The 14,942-nt window shown below is 39.7% G+C and overlaps 1 protein-coding gene across 1 annotated transcript in view; it reads right to left on the reverse strand.

Annotated features, from left to right (window-relative positions):
- The window catches only part of LOC139401652 (titin-like), a 178,632-nt gene that overhangs the window by 90,615 nt on the left and 73,075 nt on the right, over positions 1-14,942 (reverse strand). The window contains exons 98-122 of the mRNA XM_071145731.1: positions 14,737-14,808; positions 14,561-14,638; positions 13,844-13,879; positions 12,120-13,619; positions 11,562-11,618; positions 9,756-10,151; positions 9,108-9,377; positions 8,727-9,002; positions 8,489-8,628; positions 8,227-8,353; positions 7,866-8,135; positions 7,450-7,716; positions 7,039-7,302; positions 6,800-6,939; positions 6,474-6,600; positions 6,082-6,348; positions 5,692-5,958; positions 5,313-5,579; positions 5,082-5,221; positions 4,833-4,959; positions 3,972-4,114; positions 1,927-2,050; positions 831-1,097; positions 601-698; positions 115-283 (exon numbers count right to left, since the gene is read on the reverse strand). Of these exons, the coding sequence (XP_071001832.1) occupies positions 115-283; positions 601-698; positions 831-1,097; positions 1,927-2,050; positions 3,972-4,114; positions 4,833-4,959; positions 5,082-5,221; positions 5,313-5,579; positions 5,692-5,958; positions 6,082-6,348; positions 6,474-6,600; positions 6,800-6,939; positions 7,039-7,302; positions 7,450-7,716; positions 7,866-8,135; positions 8,227-8,353; positions 8,489-8,628; positions 8,727-9,002; positions 9,108-9,377; positions 9,756-10,151; positions 11,562-11,618; positions 12,120-13,619; positions 13,844-13,879; positions 14,561-14,638; positions 14,737-14,808 (5,889 nt within the window). The remainder of the gene's footprint in view (positions 1-114; positions 284-600; positions 699-830; positions 1,098-1,926; positions 2,051-3,971; positions 4,115-4,832; positions 4,960-5,081; positions 5,222-5,312; positions 5,580-5,691; positions 5,959-6,081; positions 6,349-6,473; positions 6,601-6,799; positions 6,940-7,038; positions 7,303-7,449; positions 7,717-7,865; positions 8,136-8,226; positions 8,354-8,488; positions 8,629-8,726; positions 9,003-9,107; positions 9,378-9,755; positions 10,152-11,561; positions 11,619-12,119; positions 13,620-13,843; positions 13,880-14,560; positions 14,639-14,736; positions 14,809-14,942) is intronic.

Consider the following 14,942-nt stretch of genomic DNA (forward strand, 5'->3'; position numbering starts at 1 on the left):
ACTACTTTTGACCAGGGCCCACGTAGGGATCTGGTCAAAATAAGTGCACTATATAAGGAATAGGGTGCCATTTGGGATTCACCCTTTGAGGCAGAGAAAGTTTGCCAGACTCACCAATGACTGTAAGCATGCCGGAGGATTTGGAGACCTTTGCATCACATTCATATTCTGCTTCATCATCAAATACTGATTTGTGGATGATGAGGATGTGTTGGCGACCTTTGGCAATTATTTCATATTTCTTTCCCTTTCTGATTTCACTGCTGTCCTTCAACCAACGGACCTGTTTCCAGAAACAGACATAAAACAAGGACATTACAATAACGGTACAATAATGTTAAGATGTACTGATCCAGACTATGAAGGAAACAATTAAGGGAGTAAAATGTAACAGCAGTGTAAAAGGTTGAAAAACAGTGGAAGACAGGAAACACAACCAAGTCTCAGTCTCAATATCATGTTTTGTAACTCCACATGCAACTATATTATATTGTTATACAAATAAGAAGGTGTGTTTGAATGTGCATTTGAAAACAAGAGGTGTGTGCATGTGTTGTGTGGGGGTTGGGAGGTAGGGGGTGAAGGGTCAGGAATCAATACCTTGACATTTTCGCGAGATACTTCACATTCAAATCTGGCAGAGTCCTTTTCTTTGACCTCAACATCATGGAGTGGCGTAGAGAACTCCACATGTGGAGCTGTAAGGACACAAGTCATAGTATTAACACACTAGTATGCCAAATTCACAAAAGTCTAGTCTTAACAATATCAAAAGGTTTTTCATTTATACTTTAACAAACAAACAATATAATTATCTATACTTTACTTACGCTCAACGTTAAGGAAGCAAGAGGTTTTGAATTCTGAGGCGTCGCAGGTATATGTTTTTGAATCATCAAGAGTGCAGCCATGGATGATTAGTCTTCTCTTGCGGCCATCGGCAACAATGTCATATTTCTTAGTTTTGCGTATCTCCTGTCCGTCCTGGAACCACGTGACCTCAGCATTTTCTCTGGAGACTTCACACTCCAAAGTAGCAGTAGCCTCTTCCTCAACTGTCTGGTCCTCCAGAGGTTTGCTGAACTCAACTGGTGGCTCTGTGAGTTCACACATGAATTACACATGATGACTTGTCCTTTACATATCATAACAGCTTAGGAAACCAACAAACTCATTTGACCAAATTCTATTAGTACCACCAACTATTATTATTGTTATGGTCCCTCTTTAGAATAAATATAAAACATATATTTTTTTGACTTGGTCGTTACAAAGGCAGGTACAGTTACAGTGTAAGCTACATTCCGTTATGTAATTCCTTCAACCTGTTTGTTGTTTGTGCAATTACTGTACATATTCATACTTTTAATACATTTGTATTCAAACTTAACATTGTGGGTACACCTCTCCTCACCCTGTTATAAAAGCATACATGACTGTCTCACAGGCTCTCATTTCATACTTAACACATCATTACTTACTGATGGGCCTCTCATTTAATTCAGACTGGTTGGGTAGATCATGCTCCCACACCATTCACACCTGACCCACCTACATTATATTGTTGTCTGTGCTTTGCATCAAGGAGACAAATATAATCTAAAGAAATCTGAATCTATGTCACAATGTGTACTCACACAGTATTTATACTCTGCCTACCTATGTAAATGCAAGGAAAATACTACCAATTCTGGCCATTTCATGTAAAGTGAAATCATTGCATTACTATGAACCTGGTCTATATAGCACCATATAGTGCACCATATTTATCTGTCCAGTATGCTTTACAGAGTAAATATTGCGACTATATTGTTGTTTAACCTTATCGAATTCACAAAAAAACAGGTCTCCATGTTGGTTTGAGAGAGCAGTTGGGGCAAGAATCTCTATAACAACCACAAATAAATACCACAAACTGCAACCTACCATTCACATGTAGGCTGGCCTCAATCTGGAAATCCTTTGCAGTCAGTTTAACTTCCCCATCCTCTGAAATCTTGACATCTCTTAGAGTCAGAGTGTGAGTTTTGCCTTCTGCTCGGGTGACCACCTGTGCAAATCAAGCAGTTTGATTAATCATGTGGACAGTGACAGCTATGGGTGGTCAACCTATTTACTTCTTCCACTGAATGAACATCAGCAGCTGGTGACAAGGGACTGAAGGGGCCCTAGGCTCAATTTGAACTCCTGTTGCCATCTGAATCCTCCACTTTCCCAAAGCTTGGGTGAGGTGGTTAACTAAGACAAAACTTTCCCAGTACTTTGTAGTAGGTGTTCCATAAAGTCATCACTTTCCTCTTGAATGTAAACAATATAGAACTACCGCTTACAGTCATAGGTTCTATAGTTTTTTCCCTATTACAAATAGTCATGACATGCCTAATGACATGTGTGAAAACATGAGGATCATAGCTGTTCATTCACAGGCCTTTGGCAAATGATTATCAAGCAGTTATTTAGCTGTATCTATTGCAAGGTCGACTGCATATTATTTTGCACACAAGAGATTTCAAACAACTTTAAACGGACACTTTAAAACAACAACCCTGCAGGAAGGGTACCACATGAGGGAGGAGGATGTCTTCCCTGTAACGCGGGATTGAGATTGCCTGCAATGACAACAAGCTCAGTCCGAGGATGCTGTGACACACCGCCCCAGACAATGACGGACCCTCCACCTCCAAATCAATCCCACTCCAGAGTACAGGCCTCGGTGTAACACTCATTCCCTTGACGATAAATGCAAATCCGACCATCACCCCTAATGAGACAAAACTGCGACTCATCATTGAAGAACACTTTTTGTCAGTCATGTCTGGTCCAGCGACGGTGGGCTTGTGCCCATAGACAACATTGTTGCCGGTGATGTCTGGTGAGGACCTGCCAACAGGCCGTACAACAGGCCTACAAGCCCTCAGTCCAGCCTCTCTCAGCCTATTGCGGACAGTCTGAGCACTGATGGAGGGATTGTGTGTTCCTGGTTGTTGCCATCCTGTACATGTCCCGCCGGTGTAATGTCCGGATGTACCGATCCTGTGCAGGTGTTTTTACACGTGGTCTGCCACTGTGAGGACGATCAGCTGTCCGTTTATGGTTCATTGAACAAGCATGGGAAACCGTGTTTAAACCCTTTATAATGAAGATCTGTGTTATTTGGATTTCTACGAATTACCTTTAAAAGACAGGGTCCTGAAAAAGGGACATTTCTTTTTTTGCTGAGTTTATATAACTGATTGTAACTGAAGAGAAAACCAGGCTACACAACATCGTAAATCAACCTATCATATAGCGTTTCACACTTCAAACCCACAGGAATGAATTAAATAATTAGATATGTACAGGCCTAACGCCACACATTTCAGATTTTAAAGTTACAACTGTGTAATAGCTCTTCAAGCCACCTGCCATTGGACGCACACACTTGAAGCGGTTAAAAATAACTAGAAGAACGCTTGCAGGGCAGAAAAGCCCTCCTGCGTTATCGCAAAACACAGATCAAATCCCCAACTGGAATCCTGATCCTCACAGGTCCATATATGCAGAAAGCATGTAGGTTGCACATGCACGAAAAGTAAAACAAAATGTATAAAAGTAAATAATGCAACAGGACAATCTAAGAGCCATTTCAATTAAACAAACATTTGGAATAAAAATTAAGGTAAACATAGGAGATAGTTGAGATCATGTTAAAACACTTAAAGTATTTGGGGTATGAGAATAGGTGATAATTCAGGTAGTAAATTCCGTGACAACATTTATTTGTCAAAGCTGAAGAACATGCACACATCCAGGTACTTCCGCAGGTGCTGGAGTTGTAGGCAAACTCATGGAAAACATAAAGGAAAACGCAGCAGCATATTTGTCAATCATATGGAAAAACTGTTGTTTATAAGTACAGTTCAAAGTCTTGGCATGTTTCCATATCAATTACTTGAGGTGTTGTCAGTGTTTAAGATGGTATAAACACTTACTCTGTCACTTGGCTCCAACTTTGCACCCCCTAGGAACCATTCCACAGCAATTCCTTCATATGACAGTTCACAGTCGAAAGTGGCGGTCTCCCCAGCAGTAACAGTAACATCCTTGAGAGGCCGCAGCAGGCCGATAACTCGCGCTTTAGATTGAGGAGAAGACATCATTAGTCATTCCAAAATCCCAAGAGAAACCAGTAAATCCTTAACTGCTAACCCTCATTTTTGAAGATCCCATGATGGCCGGCCACTGCTCTGGAGCCCTGTAAACATCCAGGAAAACTGCTAGGAGTAACGCAGAGAGACTTGTCATTGGGGGGGCCTTTCTCATTTGCATACCTAGTTTCCTTGAGATTTATTTGGTCAGCAGAAAACTTTGAAGTAAGGCAGGTTGTACATTAGCTCTGCCAATCACTAACAGCGCACTCTAGATAAGGCATGTGGCTTCTAAAATAGCCACAACACCTGATTGGCCATTAGCCCACGCCCTGCAAACCATCGACTAGGCAATCTGTCCCTGTCAATCAAACTGTTGGAATTCTCCCTTAGTCCTCCCTTGTAAAACAAACTTTTGACACCTACTTAAAAGGGGCTGTAAATGCCTGCTTACATCCTCATCTGAAAGCTCTGGGGTTTCCTTATTCAACAAACAGTTGGGACAATGTATCATTCAAACCCACCATAAACACATTTCTGATTAAATGTACTCCTAAGGGCAATTTAAACAAACGTTATTGGATACTTAAATGTTTTTGTTGGTGGCCCACTTGATGGTATGCATATCTTCAAATGTGTGGCATTAACAAATCAGTGTTTATCTAATTGTCAGATAAATGTGTGAGTGTATTAAATCATTCTCACCTTTAACTCTAAGCTGAGCATTGGATTTAGCATTGGCAGCCTGGAAGTCAACTTCTCCGGCCTGATCCATGCGGACGTTGTACAGGATCAGCACATGCCTTGTACCCTCCTCCTTAATCTCACAGTCCTTGAAAGATAATACACAAACAGTCACTAAGTGATCATCAAGTGATATTTTTTCTCAGCCACTATGAAATGTAGTAAGGAACGTCCAATAATGCAGTAATAATAATGTGGATATTTTCTTACAGCAGACTGATGAAGGGCCTCTCCCTTGAGTTTCCAGTGACCATGTACTTCCTCCTCAGAGATCTCAGTCTCAAACTTGGCAATTTCAGTTTCTGTGACTTCCACGCTGTACAGGGGCCTGACAAACTTAATGTCACGCTCTGTAGAACAAACACAAAGACAATTGTTTGTATGAATGAAAGAAAAGACACTGCATCCCTCAAATTCTGAGCTAAAATCACTAAAGGATACCTTCAATGTTGAGCTTGGCCGTAGTTTTATCCAAATCACAATCACAGGTGTATTCTCCAATGTCGGCTTTCTCTGTCTTCTTAATGATCAGCATACGCCTCTTTCCATCGGCTTTGATGGCCACATTCTTGGAGGGAGTGATTTGCTGGCCACCTTTGAACCATTTCACCTCTGCATTGGGCTTGCTCAGTTCACAAACCATTGTCAGTTCATCCTTCTCAGTGACTGAGTAGTCGTGCAGTTTTGTCGTGAAGTAAGGCTTTCCCTCTGTTGATGAAAAAGAAGCCATGATGAGTTGTGTGTGTGATATTTCACTTTCGTCAACGGTAACTCACCTGTTTCGCAAACAACGTTTCAAGGATTTTAACGGTATACTAACCGAGGACTGTGAGCATGGCCTCTGAGCTTTTGCCCATGGCTTCTACTTTGATCATGGATGTGTCATCAATGGACACCTCCTTGAAGGTCAATTTGTGCATCTTGCCATCGTCTGACATGTGCACAACTTTGCTGGGATGCAAACGCACACCGTTCTTGTACCAGGTGACCTGGATGTTGTCATGTGAGAGTTCAATACTGAACTCTGCCGTCTCACGCTCCTTGACAGTGACATCCTTAATGGGCTTGACAAACTCAAGGCGAATTCCTGATAAGACATTCAATTCATAAGAAATTAAATCATCATCATGGTGAGAAGATCAATTTCAATCACTTGTAATGAATTGAATCAGGATTTAAACAGGAAGCACAAAAAATATCTTCAGGTTACCTTGGATAACTAGTTTGCCAGTGGTTCTCTTGTCCTCTGCCTCAAATATGTACTTAGCTTCATCCTCATATGCGGCAGATTTGACCACCAGAGTGTGTCTTTTTCCCTCATGGGTAATTTCAAACTTATCATCAGCTGTCAACTCATGAGATCCCTTGAACCAACGGAAGCTCTTAGGTTCTCTTGACACCTCACACTCAAATCTGGCCTCATCTTTTTCATACACTTGCACATCACTCAAAGGTGTGACAAATGTAATAGGACTCTCTGTAATCCAGAAGGAAACAGAGACAATGTGGCATCGTGGTAATGCGTAGAATACCACCACTGAAAGTATTTACATTTACATTATCAGATTAGATCCCCAACCAAATGTTTCTTTTTAATCTCACCTTTCACTTTCAGATTAGCAACACATTTAGCATTGGCAGCTGTAAATCCAATCTCCCCTGACAAGGGGGCCTTGAGGTTGTACAATATCAACGTGTGCTTTGCACCGTCCTCTATGATTTCAATGTCCTGTAAGTAGTGGTAAAATTAATGTGGAAAATTGTCCAGATTGGATGAAGATGACGAGGAAAGGGAGGAAGGAGAATGCTATAGACTGTTTCATTATAATATTTCAAGACAACGTAATGGATGTGAATGAATGATCACGTAATTTATATGAGTGGTAGAATGGTAAAACAGTGAGAATGATTTGGTCTATTTAACATACAGGGGATTGAGTAAGGACTTCTCCGTTCAGTTTCCACTGGCCATGGACATCGTCTTCAGAGATTTCTACCTCAAAACGAGCGGTCTCGCCATCAAAGACCTCAACGCCATACATTGGGCGAGTTATCTTTATATCTCGAGCTGCAATTCAGGATTGAGAACAATACAATTACAAGAAAAAACGCACGAATGTTCTCAAAATAAATGTTTGTTCTATGACAAACATTTGTAATTGCTTACCCTCGATGTTAATATTTGCCATGGTTTTGTCCGTTCCACAATCACATATGTATTGTCCCTTATCTCTGTCATCCACTTTCTTAATGGACAACACTCTTCGATTCGCTTCAGCACTTATGGTTACCATTTTAGAGGCCTTAATTTCAGTCTCATTATGGTACCACATGACGGGGACATCTTTGCTGAGTTCACAGTCCAGAGTTACCTCGTCTTTCTCGACTGCAGTATAATCCTGCAACTTCACTACGAAGTATGCATCACCCTCTGGAACATGGAAAAGTCATCAGGAGGATATGTGTTTTGTATTCTGCATTTATGTAATGTAGCATGGTGCAAATCCTTAAATGAGTTCAAGGATTTCAATCACAACAAAGAAACAAACAATAAATAAAGGAACAAAGCAGGGGTTACCTATCACCGTCAGGTTTGCCATTGAGGGAATTCCTTTAGCCTCTGCCTTAATCTGGCAGATATCATCTAGAGTCAACTCCTTGATTTCTAGTGTATGTTTCTTTCCACGACTATAGATGAGCACGGTTCGGCTCACATGGAGTTTGGTTTCATTTTTGTACCATGTCACAGGTACATTCTCATGAGAGAGCTCAAGCTCAAACCGAGCAGTGTTACCTTCCTTCTCAGTTTGGTCCTGAAGTGGCAATTCAAATTTGAGCCTGATACCTATATGTTAGATGAGTGCATATTGGACTTAGTTAAAAGAAATTCCAACTAGGAAATTAATTAATGAATCACAGGGAACAACTTTTGATGATAGCAAACGAAAACCACTCAAAGGACGTCAAATCTAATAACAATGGTTCCACACTTACCCTCCACAGTGAGTGTAGCGGTTGACTTTTTGCCCGAGGCTTCAATACTGTAAATTCCCTCATCATCAAACTCACAATTGTTTATGACCAACATGTGTTTTTTTCCATCATCGATTATTTCATATTTTTTGTCTGATGTACCAATGGTGTCAGAACCCTTAAACCACATGACTTTAGGCACATCCTTTGTGATAGTACACTCAAACATAGCCTGTTTCTTTTCAGGTACAGACACGTCCTTCAAGGGGACTGTGAAGTCCATTTCCAGTTCTGGGAGATACAAATAATTATCTCTTTATCAATACATGCATAACATCATCGATACATACATACATCATTTGCTCTTGGAACAACTGCTTACCCTTGACTGTGAGCACAGCACTAGTGACAGCATTCAGAGCTGTATAAGACACTTCACCAGACGCGTCCAGTGGAACACTTTTCAGAGTGAGGAAACGTTTCTTGCCCTCCATTTTGATCTCACATGTCTGAAGATGCAAATAAAACAAACAAGTTCAACAGATATCGAAGACTGTTCAACATTTAAAACAGTTTTTCTGAAAGTTTAGGTTACGGTTAATGTCTCGGGAAATATTTCAGTCAAATCATAAGACAAGTCTTACCGGTGATCTTGTTAAGACCTGCCCTCTATGTTTCCATTCTCCAGGCACATCCTCTTCAGATATCTCCGTTTCAAATGTAACATCTTCTTTCTCGACCACCTCACAACTGGAGAGAGGCTTCAAGATCTGAGCTTCACGTTCTGTAAAAATATCAAAAGTATATAATAAGCATTCATTTCATGTAGGTAGCCTTCCTTGATTCAACAACATACAAGATATGTGTGATTGTGCAACCAACCTCCAAGAGTCAGTTTAGCTGTGTATCTGTGGCCTTCAACTTCCATGGCATATTCTCCAATATCGTCGGGCTGTGCATTCTTTATTGTGAGAGTCAGGACTTTTCCTTCTTTCTTGACCTCAGTCTTGTCAGTAGGATCATTAGTAATCTCATCGTTGCCTTTGAAAAACTTCCAGTTGGGGGTTTCTTTGAAGAGCTCACACTTGAAAGTGGCAGTGGCCTTGGGTTTCACATGCTGATCTCTCAATGGTTTCACCAACCAGTCTCTGATAATTTCTGTAAAATTAAGATGTAATCAGTTTTCATACATAGATGAACAGATTGCCTATATTTATATCGTTGGTAGGTGTCAACTGTTTATTTAGGGAATTATCTACAAACCAATGATTTTGACAGTTGTTTTGGTCCTGATGAGTTCACACTCGCATGCGTAGATTCCAGCGTCGTCATCGCCCGTGTTCTGGATCGTAACGGCTTGCTGCATTCCAATGACGTTGATGGCCACCTTTCCAGGGATTACTTTGAGGATCTTACCACTCTTCATCCAGGTCACTTCTCTCTCCTTGTTCAACTCACAGGTCAGGTACATAGGCTGCCCCTTCAGGACTGACGTCTCCTCATCCAGCTCCTTCACCCACTTCACGGGCAGTTCTGAATGCGTAAGTATTGGGTTAGTATGAGGTCGTTATTTACATACAAGTTATTTGCATCAAAATGTAAAGGTAAAATGCATCAACCCATATCAATAATACATACTGTACATGTAATAATCAGTGCAACTTAAATCTGACATAGAAGCTACATAGATTAAAGAATACTTTATCAAAAAGGGAGTACTTTCCATAAAATTGTGTAGTTATACGGTAGACAGTTTTATAAAACAATATAAAACAAAACATTAAGTAAAACCTTTTTATTTAAGCTACATTAGCTGTAAATTAATTGTGATCAACTTTTCAGTGGTTTACATGATCTTGTTAAAAAAATAAGATTCTTATAAATACATAAATTCATAATTATCTGAAATACCTTCAACAATGAGTTTAGCGGTTGTTGTCTTTTCCTTGTTGCCCAGCTTGGCCACACAGGTATATTCTCCAGTGTCAGAAAGTTGTACGTCAATAATGGCTAGTCTGCGATCTTTGCCATCAGAGGTGAATTTGTGTTTTGGACTCTCTCTTAGGTTGCTGTCATCTTTCATCCATGTAGTTACTGCAGTAGAAGGTGAAACCTCACACTCAAACGTAGCAGAAGCACCAACAGCGTCACCTTCCTGTAACACTATGTCTTTGAGCGGTTTCGTGAACTTCAGTGGAACTGCCTTAAGCTGGAATCCGAAAGGATTAGCATCGGGTGGTTTGTCTCCTCCACCACCGGGTTTCAGTCCTCTACCCCTGCCTTCACCAGGGGATGGGGTTTTGCCTGCTACAATTCAGACACAATTACACAAATCAGATGTTTAGCCTGTTTACATCAGTTAAAATGTCGATATGTAATGTTTTGGGCGAACTGACCAAATTCACATAGAAATGTGAGTTATAGATCTATCATTCTACTTGAAAGCAAGTCTAAGAAGCTGTAGATCTGTTCTATGTGCACTATTTCAATGCTTCCCGTTCCTAAGTTTTGTTTTTGCATCTTTTACTTTTGGTTTTGTACACCAGCTTGAAACAGCTGACACAACAACATTATTTTTGGTTATGGAAACTATATTTCACGGTGGTTTAGATGGTACAATGATTATCTACACTATACTATCTTATTTTGTCACATAAACTGACATTAGGCGAACAATTAAGAGTTTTAGCAACCAAGAAATGGAGGAGCGATTTCTGCATAGCGCAACTTTAAAAGTGTTCAAATGTTCAAACTAATACATTTGTAACACTTACAGTGTTAAACTAGAAAAATATTTTTCCTAATAGATAATGTGAGTGCGTAGGTACAGCATTTCATGGTAGTTGAAGAAGTTTAGAAGTTTACATTTTTAGATGCTTCTGGCTTGTGTTGAAAAATGTATGCTAGTGAAGTAGAATCAGGCTAGGGACTATCAGAGAAATAGTAGTGAGATAGTACCCTTTATAAAACAGGGAGTTTGTATGTGTTGATAGGTGCTTGTTATTCAAGATAATACATGATAAATGCGTGTTAACAGAGACATTTGCATTATCACTGCACTTGGGGGGGCTCCCGAGTGGCGCAGCAGTCTAAGAAACTGCATCTCAGTGCTAGAGGTGTCATTACAGACCCTGGTTCGATAAAATAGTTCCACCGCCATTTCTCACAGAATTCATTTTACCGACACAAAAGGATCCCACCTTGTCTAACGTATTTTGTTTTGTCAACATTTGGGAGGTAGCGACAAATTTGCTTTTTCATCAGGCCTGTTGTGACATTTTTTATCCGACATGTACTTCACTCGCATAAAAAGGTTGGACGGAAACCTGGTTATAGACTAAGTTTTGTATAACTTGTTAGAAAAGTGGTCATAGTAGCTGATTTGTATCAAAAGCAAGTGTTGACAGTGGATAGAATGTTGGATGACATTGCTGAATTATGGGAAGTTTATAATGTTGAAGACATCCCATTGAAGTGAATGGAGGCTTTGGGGAGGACAAAAAGGTTAATAGTTTAAAAAGTATAAATTATATTAAAAAGCTGTTGACAAGCAATTTAAGTTGAATCATTCTGCCCGTTTTAAAGTTCGAACAGTGCAAAATGTTGGTTATTATTTAACTATTCAAAATAAGTTACAGTGAGAACATTGAGAGTAGAGTGTGCTGACGCTGCACTCTAAAAAAGTTATTATTTTCACATGGATGTAACCAGTCTTACCTTTGAGGCCTCTACCTCTACCTCTGCCTGTGCCTGCTTCTTCTGCTGGCTTTCCATCTGTTTAAGATATTTAAAATGACTATACCGTAAAGACAGATCACATTCAAATCCCTTATAAATATTTTGCTCAGAATTGTACATACAATATGGAGAGATAAATAAAGACAGGTGATGATGGAAACAAATTAACAATGGATGATGGTAGATGGGTATATAATACACAATGTCAAACACCATGTGGAAAAACAGCATGCCAAACATGTGCTTTTTACATGGATTGACAGACAATTAATAGAAACATGGAGACTGACATTGATAAACAACACAACATGATGACAAACAGCACATAGAACATAAAAACATTAAGACGGAAATGGATGAAGATTATTTAGGATGAAATACTTTTTCTGATGAAGATGATGGACATGAAGAAACAATACGAATTTATGAAAAACATTAACAGGTAGAAAATGAAAACATTCAGATGAAAATGGGTGGAGATTATTTGGGGTTAAGGACTTTTTCTTCAATGGTGATTCGCTCCAGCCTTCATCTCACCTCGTCTTGGCATTCCAAGTGCATCACCTTCCTCTCCCAAATCTTCTGTGGATCCAGGACTATCACGAGGGGCAAGTTCCCATCCCCAACCTTCACTGTCAGATTCCTCCTCAACATCTGGCTCCTCCTCAAATACTTCCTCCTCCAGCTGAGTCGAGATCTTTCGTAACTGTACAGCTTTAGGGGAAAGCTCTTTCATTGCCGGCACCTTCTTCAGTGGTGCTCCATCAGTTTCCTCTTGTGGTGATTTCTTTGGAACTTTTTTGAGGGTAACACCTTCAAATGAATCTTTTGGTGAAACTTCTTTGGGTAGCTTTTTGGTCCTTTCCGCACTGGGCTTCCTCTCCATAGTAATTTTTTCTATTTCTTTTGGCTTTGGTCTTTCAACCTTAGGTGAAGGAGTCTTTTTCAGTTCTACCATTTTCTTAAGTGTCTCTTCATGCTTTGAGGGTTTATCTTTTTCTTTGTCCTCTTGTTCTCTTGGCACCTGCTCAACCTTTTTTAACTGTACTGGCTCTTCCTCTGTAGGACTCTTTTCCATTTTCTTTATGGGTGCTGTCTTTGGAGGACTTGGCTTTTGTTGAAGAGTTTTTTGAGCCTCTTTCTTCTTATCAGGCTCCTTCTCAGGCTTCACAGCTTCAGTGTCAGCTTTAGGTGACTTTGAAAATGGTTTCAATTTAACATCTTCCTTCTCTTGCTCCTGTGTTGTAATCCTTTTCACCTTTGTCAGTGGTTTGTCCGAATCCTGGACTTGTTCATCTTCAGGAACTTTGGTCACTGGTTTTAATTTGACTGCCTGTGACTCTTCTTTAGCACTAAGAACTCTATCAGCTTTCTTACGATCAGCAGGTTCTTTGATGTCTTCATCTCTTGATGGTCTCTCACCTCTTTTGAAAGCCCCAGATTCCTTATCTTTGTACTTGTCCTTCTCTGGCTCAACATTTCCTGCTTTAGGAGATTTTTGGAACGGTTTTAACTTCACAGTTTCTTCTCCTTTTTCATCTGATGGCAATCTGGATACTTTCTTTAGGGCTAAACTGGGGTCTGTTGGTTCCTCTTCTTTCACACCCTTAGGAGTTTTCTTTAATGTCATTTTGTCCTCTTCTTTTTCATCTCTGGGGATGGTCTTCCGAGACCATTTGTCCTCAGTTGAGTCTTTTGTTTCAACCTCTTTAGGTGTCTTTATTTTAGCTCCATCAGGTATCTGGCTGATTTTATCTGTCTTGTCGATTTGCTCTGCCTCATACCTTTCATATACTGTTACTTCAACTTCTTCATACACTCTCTCTTCAAAGTCATGGATTGTATGCTTCGTAATTTTCGGAGGAGGTTTCTTTGGTGGCGCTGGCTGATCTTCAAAGGGGACTGAAGGCACTTTCTTCAGTGATATGATCTCCTGTTCGTGCTCCACATCTTTGGATATCCTGGTTGTTTTCTTCAAGGTTGGCAGTACAAGTGTTTCTTCTTTCTCAACATGAATTTTTGCTTTTTGTCGGAGAACTGCAGTAAAGGTTTCATATTACACACAACAGCTCACTTAACAAGATAACAACATTGAAAACATCACATCCAACACTGAGATTTAGCTATACAGCAAACAAGACAACACACAAACAAAACTCACAGAAAACAATAAAGTAGGAAATCCGACTGTATATTTAAAATATTGAGCTGGATATTTGTTTATATGCAAGGAATAGTGAAATGTAAAGTATTCATCATACCTTTCTTAGCAGGTCCAGGTGCCTGCTTGCCTTCACCTAGTAGGGGAATTAAGGAAAAGTAAACACTGTTTAGTACAAAGTTTCACATTCATTTGAAGATATATGGGATACAAGCCTCAATGTATCAAGTACGGTCAGGACATTGAGATGTGATTGAGGGGAGTTGTATAACCAGCCCAATCAGTTAAGGAAATTGATTCACTTTTCTCTTTGAATGGGAACCAATCGGGAATTCCAAGGAAATTTCCTCCCATAACCAATCAAAGATGAAGACGACTGAAGTAATACTATCAAGTGAAGATATAACAGGGAAACTATGACATGCTCACATTCACTAATGAATTTTAGGACGAGAACTTAGTAAGACATTTAACATGATGTGACATTACATACAGAACCACAGCATTGCTATGAAGGTGGTTAGAGGTGGCACCTACCTGATTTGAATAGTATAACATGCACATAAAACATTATAACGAGACTGGACAAAGAACAGGAATGTTTTTGTGGATCGAAGAGGCAACCATCTTTGTTGAATGAGATTAATGCAAACACGTTTAGGTGACTTGAAGAAAAAAACAAGCAAAATATGTTAGCCTCAACCCTCTAGGACTATAATGAGGCTTAAGATAGAATGCTTAGTAGTATTTGGATAGTGTGGTTTTCGAGATATTAGTTTGTCATTTAATTTTTGTGAATTTTTTTGTTGTTGAATACCTGTCTCCGTATCATCTTGTTCTTGCACTTGGAAGGCAGGCTTTGTTTCCTGTGTAGTCTTTTTCTTATCTTGAGGAGCTTCAAAAGAATGTTTAAGATTTATATTTGCCCAAGAAACATTCATTCACGAATGTATTTGAAGAACATACATGATGCAACATTAAACAGACATTTACCTTCAAGAGGACTGACTTTCTTTGCAAGTGGCTCTGTGGGCTTTGGAAATGTTTGGCTCTCCTTTATTGGTACTTAAAATAAAATTGTACAATGGTCAAAATCAAGACAGTGCATGTTGGGATAAGCATTAAACCATTGAGAAGAAACATGTCATCAACACACATAGACACATAACAGATAATACGTAATATCCAAAATACATAAC

The sequence above is a fragment of the Oncorhynchus clarkii genome, chromosome 3, assembly GCF_045791955.1.
Source record: "Oncorhynchus clarkii lewisi isolate Uvic-CL-2024 chromosome 3, UVic_Ocla_1.0, whole genome shotgun sequence".
Classification (NCBI taxonomy): Eukaryota; Metazoa; Chordata; class Actinopteri; order Salmoniformes; family Salmonidae; genus Oncorhynchus; species Oncorhynchus clarkii.